At 36.3% G+C, this 11,217-nt stretch overlaps 1 protein-coding gene across 1 annotated transcript; it reads right to left on the bottom strand.

The window, feature by feature from the left end:
- Positions 1 to 949: 949 nt before the first annotated feature.
- Positions 950 to 5,128, bottom strand: LOC126631536 (receptor-like protein kinase 7). The gene is made up of 2 exons (XM_050301652.1): positions 2,397 to 5,128; positions 950 to 2,301 (listed from the first exon to the last, which is right to left on the bottom strand). The coding sequence occupies exons 1-2, from the start codon at positions 4,960 to 4,962 to the stop codon at positions 1,904 to 1,906; spliced, it is 2,964 nt and encodes a 987-aa protein (XP_050157609.1). The 5' UTR covers positions 4,963 to 5,128; the 3' UTR covers positions 950 to 1,903.
- Positions 5,129 to 11,217: the final 6,089 nt, after the last annotated feature.

Raw genomic sequence — 11,217 nt, 5'->3', positions numbered from 1 at the left:
ACCCATAATTTATGGGATTAAAAATAATAAAATATAAATTATACTCTCTATTATATTGTGTGTGTGTACATATATGTATGGGTACATTAACCAAAATTAACAAAAAAAGTTATTGTACCAAAACATGGATACATTCTCAAATCAACGAAAAAGAATGTACCCATATAAGTTTAAACATGGATTAAAAAATTTGAAAGGATTTTATATTAAAAAAAAGGTACATTTTACATATAACAAATTTTTGATATATTTGAGAATGGGTACATTTAAGATTAAAAAAATTGAAAAATTATATGAATGGGTACATTTAAGATTAAAAAATCGAGAATCTTTTTATATATAAAAAAAGAGTAAACTGTCGATTTGCCCCCTGAACTATCACCCAACTTTCGATTTGCCCCCTGAACTTTTTAATTGGAAAATTAAGGACTTAAACTAATTTTTTTGGCCGATTTCCCCCTTACCGTTAGTTTTTCATAAATTTCATCCAAATTAACGTTAACTCTTATCATGTGCAAACCACGTAACTCTCATTTGTGGACAAAAGCGTCATTTCACTAGACCTTCAGACAGAAAAGCTATAGAATCACACATATTTGCATAGGTTTATATTTTAGAAATCTAAGGTTTTCAATTATTTTAAAGAATGAAGTGACCGAACTACCCACACATGTTGTGCATATGCTTCCATTTAACAGAAATTTGGATGGAATGAATGAAAAATTAACAGCAGGGGGCAAATCGGCCAAAAAAATTAGTTTAAGTCCTTAATTTTCCAATTAAAAAGTTCAGGGGGCAAATCGAAAGTTGGGTGATAGTTCAGGGGGCAAATCGACAGTTTACTCATAAAAAAAACTAATAGGTACAAACTTAATTTAATTTAATTTTTTTATTATTTTGGAAATGTTTGAATAAAAAATTAATTAGAAGTTTAATAGAGGTGTGAGTATTAAACCCTAAATTAATTACTAATTTTTATATTAAAAAATTATATAATAAACATGTAAATTCATTATCACATTAATGCTAGGGACTTGAATCAAAATTTGAGAACTAATAAGGTCTTAGTCAATGAACAGTAAGAACTAGGGACCGGATACTAATTTTTCCAAAAATAAATACAGGAGAGAATTTCCGTCTTATGATTTAACTCGAGTATGCTACCACACAGCAACTTAAACCTTGCAAACCTAAAATTGTATCCAGTTGCAATGATGCCCACACTGGTATGTGTAGCCTATATAAACATTAGAGGAGTTTCTTGGGACGGTCGCAGTCGGGGCCACACTTGTATTGGTGTCACCCACGTGCATGGACGACTGCTCCTAGTAAAATCTTTACACTATTGTTCACCAAACTCTTGCATTGATGCATATCTTAAATATTGTGCGAGTTGCAATTGCCTAAAAAAGAAAAATTATTAGAAATTACAGTACTATTCCTTTCAGTTAAGCTCAAACCCTGAAGGGAACAAAGGGATTAACTACTAGTAGTAGTAGATACATATATGGTACAAAAAAAAGCCCTCCTAGCTCCTATTATTTTATGAATTGAGATTCTCTCCGAATCTCGATGCCTGGAGCGAACAGACCTGAAAATCTGGACCACTCATAAACTTAAGGTCCGGATCTCTCTCTCCCTCTTGGAATGGCCCAGATTTCTCTGTCCCTCGGCTCCGAACTGCAAGATCCGAAGAGATCCAAATTCTTATTTTACATCTGCAAAACTACAAATATATATATATATATGCAATGATCTGCAGGTTCTGGCTAATATGTTACAAGTACTCAGCTCTCATATATACATTACATAATAGTTCCAAGTTAAACAAGTTTAAGTGGAGATCGATGAACGAGCTTCTTCGACCAATAATTTTCGAAGCGTGGCCGCGTGTTGATTAATTTCAGTTCTCTATACCCTTCACTACTTTCATTTTCATATCTGCAGCAGCACCATCTTTGCTGATAACAATCTTGAGCAATTTAAATGTCTCGTGAGCCTCTTCAAGCATTTGAACCACACTTCTCATGGAGGGTCTTAACTCCGGTACCCTAGCCGTGCAGAGAATTGCAATTCTTAAAACCTTGATAGCCTCTTCTTTGTACACCTCTGGAATATATGAGTCCACCATACTTAATATGCTCTCTCTACTCCCAAGCATGCTGCTTACCCAGCTCACTATATCCTTGTTCTCTCCGAACTCTGGCTCTATCGGCCTTTTCCCCGTCACTAGCTCCATTAGTACCACTCCGAAGCTGTACACATCGCTCTTCTCATTCACTTTGTACGTGTATCCATATTCTGCATAATTAACAATTACATTAGCCATAATTAGTAACAAATTAACGAGCTCAAAAGTACTAAAATATTTAACTTGAGTTGAGTATTTGACTAACCAGGAGCAATGTAGCCATGTGTTCCGGCAATAACATGAGTAGAGTCCTTGTCTGCAGTGGCCTGAACAATCTTGGCAAGCCCGAAATCCGCAATCTTCGGCTTCAAAAACTCATCCAATAAAATGTTACTCGACTTGACATCCCTGTGCATCACCTGCCTCTCCAAGCCATGATGCAAATACTCCAAACCTTTGGCTGCTCCCACTGCTATCTCATGCCTTGTCTCCCAATCAAGCTTCATCTTTTGGCACGTATGAAGCTGATCCCACAAGCTACCATTCGGCATGTACTCATACACCAACAAGCTTGAGTCCTCGCTTGTAATGCTACAGTACAACTTCACCACATTCACATGCCTAATCGAGCTCAACGTCTGCACCTCAGCATTAAATTCCTTCGACTTCCCACCGCGTTTTGCAAGCACTGGAGCCATGCTCTTGAACCTTTTCCTGTCACTTGGATCGGTGTTCCATATGTGCTTTACAGCGAGATCTTTGCCATTCGCAAGTAAAACTCTGTAAACGTTTCCGGAACCCCCTTTTCCAATAAGATTCTCTTGCCTAATGGAATCAAGAATTTCACCCTCGGTGAAGCTCATCACATGAAAAGAGTTTACGTCCCAAGATTCCTCCTTTAACGAACGGTCTTCGTCCTTTTCGCGCTTCTTTAAGAACAAGAAGCATGTGAGGGACACAAGCAGAATTGCTGAGCCAGCCGAGAAGCAAATAATTAGCGTCCGCACATCCTTGGACATCCCAGAACCAGCAGAACAATGGGGGAATGGGCTTATGTCCGTGCTGCAGAGTCCGGAGTTACCAGAAAAGCTACCGTTGTAGGCTGCAATCGACAGAGATTCTGGTATGGCGCCGGTGAGCCTGTTGTGTGATAGATCAAGAAGACTTAGCCTTAGAGATGCTAAGCTCTTTGGGATTTCACCCGAAAGTTGATTTTGTGACAAATTCAGAGAGTTCAAGGTTGGGAGAGAGCCTAAAGACGATGGGATGTCACCGGAAAATGAGTTTTCTGCCATGTTTAAGTCGCTCAGTAAATTACAGTTTCCTAGAGACTCTGGTATCGAAGCAGAGAACATGTTGCTCTGCAAATACAGAGTTCCCAGATGCGTCAGGTCACCAACACTTCCAGGGACGTTCCCGGAAAACCGATTGTTGTTCAAAACAATGGACACCAAAGATGTTGCTTTGGAAATCTCATCCGGCAGCTCACCAGATAACTGATTGTAACTGACGAACAACTGCGCAAGCATCTTTGCATTTCCAATGTCAGAAGTTATCGGGCCTTCGAATTGATTGGAAGTAAGGTCGATGATGTGCGCATTCGGCAACCCCCAAATTCCAGGAGGAACAACACCGGACAGCGAGTTGATGTTGACTCTGAACCGCTTCAATGTGGAACACTTAGCGTAATTCGCAGGAATTTCGCCGGTAAACTTGTTCTGGAGCAGGAGAAAGCCTCTCATCGTCCCCATCTTGCACATATCGGGCGGAATACTTCCCGTCAGGAGATTCTCAGAGATATCGATGAAATCAATCTTGGACCAAGAGCCAAGTTTCTGAGGCAGAGGACCGGTCAGCTTGTTATTGTACAACGACAGATTGACAAGCTTCTTGAATTCCCCGAACTCCATCGGAACTTCTCCGGAGAAACTATTCTTGTACAATTGGAGGGAAACTATGTTCTCCAAGAATCCCACCTCCGACAAATCGCCTTCGAGTAGATTCATGGAGGCGTCAAAGTTTTCGAGGTTGGTGAGATTTCTTAGGCCGGGAGGAAGCGTCCCGGTGAACTGGTTGTGGTAGAGCTCGAGCTGCCAGAGCTTGGTAAGCTTTGTAATCTCGGATGGGATTTCTCCGACCATGCTGTTGTCGGATAACTCCAAGTTGATAAGCTCCGTGAGGTTTCCGATTCCTTTCGGAATCGAACCTCCGAGGCTGCAATTCGACAAGTAAAGCCAGTTGAGTTTGTTGAGATTCAACACCTCGGTTGGGAATGGGCTTTGATCAAAAGGGTTGTCTCCCAAGCTCAATCGAATCAAACCCGTCATGTTCCCCAATGATTTCCACGGAAAAGTACCCGAAAATCCGCTGCAGTTCAGATGGAGATGTTCTAACTGGGACAGGGATGATATGTCGGGGAACGATCCTGAGAACAAATTGTTGCCCAAGTCCAAGTACTTCAAATTTACGCAGTTGTTCAAGTCCTCCTTGATTGTCCCGTGCAAGAAGTTGAATCCCAAGGAAAGTGTTTCCAACGATTCGAGCTGGCATATTGCGTCCGCCGCAAGAAACCCAGATAGGTTCTGATTCGAAAGGTCGATATCTCGAACGAATCCGTTTTCGTTGCAGGCAATTCCGGTGAAGCTGCAAACGGAATTGGTGGAGTTCCATGTATTGAATATGTTGTTGTTGGTGTTTGAAACTTGTAACGTGGATTTGATTTTGAGAAGAATTTGAAGCTCGTCGGCCGCCGCGGTGGAGAGGAGGCAGAGGAGGAGGAAGAGGAGGTCGAGCGGGAGATGGGTTCTTCTCCGGTCTGTCAATGACGACATGTTGGGGGGGTCAACGGGAAAGAGGACTTGGGAGATTGCGGGGATTTTTTAAGAGGGAAGGGTGGAAGTGAGAGAGTCCAAAGAGTGCCATTTTGAACCTATGAGATGAATGATTGAGTGGTTGTAACTATTTACCCACTCGCTGTGGATTATGTTCCAAATTGTGCATGTGACCAACTTAGATGTAGGAACTAGGAAGCTTCTAAAGCATTCACATATTTGCAAAATTCGGAGAGCAACTATTTGACCAATTGGAAATGCTCACGTATTCTTAACTTTCGTGGTAAAACACTTCCATTCAAAAATGCACGTCTATATACATTCTTAACTTGTGTTATTTAAAAGTTTAAGAGGAGATTGACTACCTCACCACCAGTATCAGGGTACACCCACAACCTCGAGCCGAAAGAACTTGCGTGTGATATTTAACTGTCAGCTGCCAACGTATGAATTTAAAAATCGTGCACCAACGAGAATTGTTAACAATGAGACTCAAATCTCGATGGGACAACACACAAACCTATGAGCTTACCAACTAAGCCAACAATAAACAACACTTTTTTAAGCATAAACGCTATTAAACACTTTAAGGGGCCATTTAATAACCATTTCTTTTTTCAGGTTTTAGCTTTCATTTTTCATTTTCTTTAAAATTGAAACTGAAAATAGTTACTAAACAAGTTTTTCATTTTAAAAAAAAAGCGTGAAACAAAATGTTTATCTAACTGTCCTAACATAAGAAAATGGATCATCTCCAGATTCTTTCCATCTAATCCACCAAGTCTAAGGATCCGGGCCATTGAAATTTGATCTAACGGCATAAATAGAAGCCCACTTTAAAAATTATAATAACTGTAGCCGTTAGATCAAATTTTTATGGTCCAAATCTCTGGACTTGATGAATCACTTCCCCTAACATATACTCTTCGTTTTTGTCCGGTATAGTTTTAGTCATTCTAAAAACCCAGCTAACGAGAATTCTGTCGAAAATACAATTATTTTTATATAAAAGTGTGTGAAGGAGCTTTGTTTTAACAAGTATACTCCTTTCTAACCAAGCTCGGTTTGGTATTAATATGTAAAATTAATTTGGTAGCAGTCTGCTTCCCGAGGCTCATCTGTATTTCATATAAATATGTATTTTATTGGCATTGTTTGTTGGTGGTACTCCAAGTGTTTGTTTAATCTATCGTTTTGACGCAATATGCATTCTACAAAACTTTTTTCAATGATCCAACCGTCAAACTTGTTTGTGCATATTCCAAGATCGCATACGTAAAAAATCGTAAAAAACAAACATTCAGAGATTACGTAATGGAACAAAAGTTTTCAATGATTATAAACGAAAAATCATAATTTAACGGTTATTTTAGCTCCGATTTTGATGATTTTTTACAGATACACTCCTCGACCCTATAAGAATGTAATGAATAAATTTGATCTTTAATTTAAAGTATTTACACTAGTGGATACCACAAAAACTTATTTTATACTTAATAGAAGTATAATATTAACTTTAAGTGTTTGTTTAATATACCGTTTTGACGCAATATGCATTCTACGAAACTTTTTTCAACGATCCAACCGTCAAACTTATTTGTACACATTCCGAGATTGCAAACTTAAAAAATCGTAAAAAACAAACATTCAGAGATTACGTAACGGAACAAAAGTTTTCGACGGTTATAAATGAAAAATCACAATTTAACAGTTATTTTAGCTTCAATTTTGATGATTTTGTACATATACACTCATCGACCCTATAAGAATGTAATGAATAAATTTGATCTTTAATTTAAAGCATTTACATTTTGTTATATATGAGTGATTGTATATATATACTTTTACATTTTTTACACTTCTACAATAATTTTTATTAATTTTATTAATTTTTCCCTCAAATAAAAAACATTATTCATGAGGGTTTGAAGGATTGTAAAAATCTAAACGATAATATTATCTATTCGTAGAGGAATAATGATAAATCACGAGTGTTTATATATTCTTTCACATTTTTCATACTTGTATGTATGTCTTCTTTGTTCTTGCATATACAAATATTATATTAGTATATTTTAATTTTGGACAAGAATATGTTATATAAAATTTATCCTAGTAATGATAATAAGGAACTCTCATAATAAAAATAAATAATGACTAAAACTTTTTTTTTATATATAATTTATATAGAACAATAATACAAAACTATATATTTAATATAGAATATATTGTATATATTAATATGACTATTGTATTTTATAATAAATCTTTTAGTAATTAAACTTTAAAATTATTAAAATAATTTTTTCTTAACGGGTCGAAACGGGTTACCCACATGTTACCCGCATGTATACCTGTTAACGGGTTCTTAATGGGTCATCCGATAGTGACCCGATAAATTATCGTGTTGACCTGAAACCCGTTATTTTCGTGTCGTTTTCGTGTCGTGTCAAAAGCTGCCAGGTCTATCTCAACAGCATTATTTATTACGGCGTGGCCAAAAAAAAAATACATATTGTATTGCGGTGGCTTTCTTAAAATTTTGTTGCATACAATTTTATTAACATGGGTTTGTATTCTTCAACTTTAACATGACATGATTCTCCTTCGTCATTGGCTCATGCTACTTTGTTTTCAGACTACGTTGGCTTGCATTAATATCACTTCTCAAATCAATACGCATCTCGACATTTAGGTTTGCCTCACCTTCTTGTATATTTTTTCCTAACTTTGTGGTATTACTCGACTTGTTTTGTAGGTTTAGACCTTTAAGTTTGGTTTTAGAGGGGTGGGTTCATGTCCCTTCCCCCTCCTCTTTTATTTGTATCATTCTTGTTTTCGTTTCTAGAGGGGTAAGGTTTAAAATTCCTCCTTCTTTTTCATGTTTTTTATTTTTTATTTTTTGCTGTCTCTATTTTATGGGTAAGATTTATATCTCTCCTAACTAGATGTAACTTTTTTTTTCGTTATCAATAAAATTTTCCTCGTGCCGTTAAAATTTCCCAAAAAAAAAAGTTGTTGGAAAGGAAGATCTTGATCGGGAGGCATATGATATGAGCTGTGACCCACATTTAGTTGTTGAAGATTTATCGGAAGCAACTGAGAAGAGAGTAGCAAATTAAGCAGGAGACGTGGTATGCAAGGGAGTCATGTCAATTTCACTAGAAGTGGAAACAAGAGCTAAATGGAAGACTCAGAAATGGATCTAGACTTGGAAGATAAAACAAAAGAAGAAAAAGAACAGTAGTTAGGCCTACAAGGTAGCATGCTGGTCCTACATTTTGAAAAGAGCTAATATATGCATGATATGGCTTCTTAGATTTGGTAGTTTTCTTGTAAGAGATTTGTAGATCAAGTGAATAAAAATGTTCACAATCGTTAAATTTCTAGCACCTCTAAAAGAATGTTAATCTAAATCTGGGAGTAAGGATCAAAACATTCCAATTTTTACTAACTCTTTATGCTAACAAGCGTGTAATGTGTGTTGCCAAACATGTGAATGACATCTCATACGCATTGAAAATAGTTGAAGTTTTACTATAAAACCAATTGGCAATATAGAGAGTAACTTAATTACGTATAAGCACATGTAATGTCCCTCATTTTCTCGACATGGGATTCAACTCTCAACACTCATTTATGGTTTACATTTTTTTCAAATCAAATGCAAGAAGTACATTATGAAGTGAAAGTATCATTTACTATCTATTACTTTCAATATTTTGCAGTGAAAATCATTTAGACAGAACAACAACTCAACCCACATAACAATTGTTCTTGCCTTTTTTTTACTCCCTTATTTTTTTTATTACAGTTAAAAATAGCAAATAATGGAGTGAAAATAGTTGTTTCTGTTTTCGGAAATAATTGAACATGAAATTACCCGATATGCAAATAATGGATGGACCAAGTTATTCAAATCCAACCCGTTAAGCTGATGGGTGGAAATAATTGAACATGAAATCACCCGTTCTGTTAACAGATCAACCAATTCATCTGTTACAATCGATGTTTTATTTAATTATAACATTTATCACTGTCCATATGTAGCCACCTTTTGTAGTACTGAATTGTGGCTTAAAAAATGGCTAATTGACTAAAGAAATATAACATATTTTGCTCCAGCCCATCCCTCCCATCGACATTAACCTCTTGATCGAAAGTGATGGATTTTAAGTTATTCTCCAATCCAAACTACATCCAATTTTTCTTTTTGATCAAGAAAACCAGATCCAATTCAACTACACCTAGGGGCAGATCTATTAAGGGACCTGGGTGGTTCCGGGACCACCCGGAAGCCTGGACTAGTGGCTGTGAGACCTCTGCGGACCACCCAAATAAGGGTATATGGTGGAGGAGAAAACAGCGGCGACAATTGCTCTGTTTCGACCTTCTGCAAACCAGGAGGAGAAGAAGACGACTAACCATTTAGTAAAACGGTGTGTTTTTGCTATTGGTTTGAAAACACTCTGCTAAGCCACGTGGGAGGCTTTTTTGCCTCACCATTTTTATTAAAAAACAAAAAATCATGTGGGTTGCTTTGCTATACAGTCCACTTTACCTATTCTAATTATAATTCCCTATTTAACTATCCACTTTATCAATTCTAATATGTTTTCTCCTCCACCACTTAATCCTCTCATTTCTAAATTTAAGTGTTATATTTTAGTTTAAATTAATACTATAAAATGCTTTTTTTTTATCAAAATACTATAAAATGTTAATTCCATAATAGATTTTTGTTTTTGTTAATTTGTTATGATTTTTTAATATTATTTGATGATATGTTTATTAGTTCTTTTATATGTTTTTATCTTTATCAATTAATATAGTTTTTTTATTTTGATTAATTGATGGGTGTAGATTTTTTGCCATGAATATTCACTTTACAAAAAAATAGAGGAACAATAGTTAAATGATGGCTTAGTTGTTCAATTGAGAAAGACTTCTTTTTTGTGTGTGTTGACAATGAAACTATCATGAAATGTTTTCAGAGTATAAAATCTCATCGTAGAAAAATTTAGTTTTTACACAAATCTTGTTTGTACAAAATTATGAATGAAAAATTGTAATTCATTGTTTAATTATTCAATGTTGCTTTCGTTTAATTTTATGGAACTTTTATATTGGGACCACCCACTATTAAAATTCTAGATCCGCCACTAACTATACCACCAGAAGACGAGCTTCTGCTGCTGCTATTCATTTTGACGAACTTAAAAATAACACTTACATTTATGTTAACTAATATAAATAGTTTCGCAAGTGGTCTTGAAACCAACCGTTAAGTAACGGATTATTAACGAATCCAACCATTATGAATTCAAATCGTTAAAATCCTACCTATTATTTATTTTAGTTGGTTGGTTAATTTGTGTAAGGGAAATTTTATTTAAACTTATGTAACATATTTCTACACCTAACTTACTCTTTGCACCCATTTGATTTTTAACTAAACCATCAATATCTCTTTAAACCTTATTTTACTATATAATATACCCCTGTTGATGCACAAAATCAGCGAGGACTTTGGTACAACAGAAAGTGTTAAGTTTGTGACCTTCGCTAGATTGCTCTGGTCATTAGTGTGGATAAGTATGTAAATGGATAGGGACAGGGAAGCAAACACAAGATGTACGTGGTTCACCCAGATTGGATACGTCCACGGAGTAGAGGAGTTCTTATTAATTGTGAAGGGTTTACACAAGTACATAGGTTCAAGCTCTCCTTTAGTGAGTACTAGTGAATGATTTAGTACAAATGGCATTCGGAAATATTGTGAGAGAATGATCTCTATTTATAGAAGAGAGTTTCTAGTTTCATTCTGACATTGACACATGTCGTGTTGTGATTGGCTTCTGATGTTGACACATGTCGCGCTATGATTGGCTTCTGATGTCGACACGTGTCGTGCTATGATTGGCCTCCTGGTTTGAGGGAAACTCTTTTGGGTCATTGATGGTATAACGTTGGTGCTCAGTAGTTTCGGGATTGGTCAAGTATGGTACAAACAGTGCTCCCCTAAGTTCCCGAGTCAGGGAAGCTCCTCGATTGGAGACTTGTAAGATCCAAGCTATTGAGTAATCACGAAACTTCTAAGTACCAAAGTGTGGTATCATTTTCACTTGCCTTATTTGTCTCATATGTAGATGTGACATCTTCTCTGGAAGTACTTTTCCTCCATCCAGGGGTGGTATCTTTAACCGATGAAGATGCATAAGGTAATGTATCAATTTCACTTGAAGCTTACTTGTA

Source organism: Malus sylvestris, chromosome 8 (genome assembly GCF_916048215.2).
Source record: "Malus sylvestris chromosome 8, drMalSylv7.2, whole genome shotgun sequence".
Classification (NCBI taxonomy): domain Eukaryota; kingdom Viridiplantae; phylum Streptophyta; class Magnoliopsida; order Rosales; family Rosaceae; genus Malus; species Malus sylvestris.
Note: the sequence above shows the minus strand (reverse complement) of the source record. Positions and strands in the feature narration are given on the sequence as shown.

What these genes read in the sequence shown, in the direction of transcription:
- LOC126631536 (XM_050301652.1), bottom strand. Translation starts at nt 4,962, where the DNA reads ATGTCGTCATTGACAGACCGGAGAAGAACCCATCTCCCGCTCGACCTC. An exon ending in ACATGGCTACATTGCTCCTG is followed by an intron (nt 2,302 to 2,396) that starts GTTAGTCAAATA and finishes TTAATTATGCAG; the next exon opens with AATATGGATACACGTACAAA.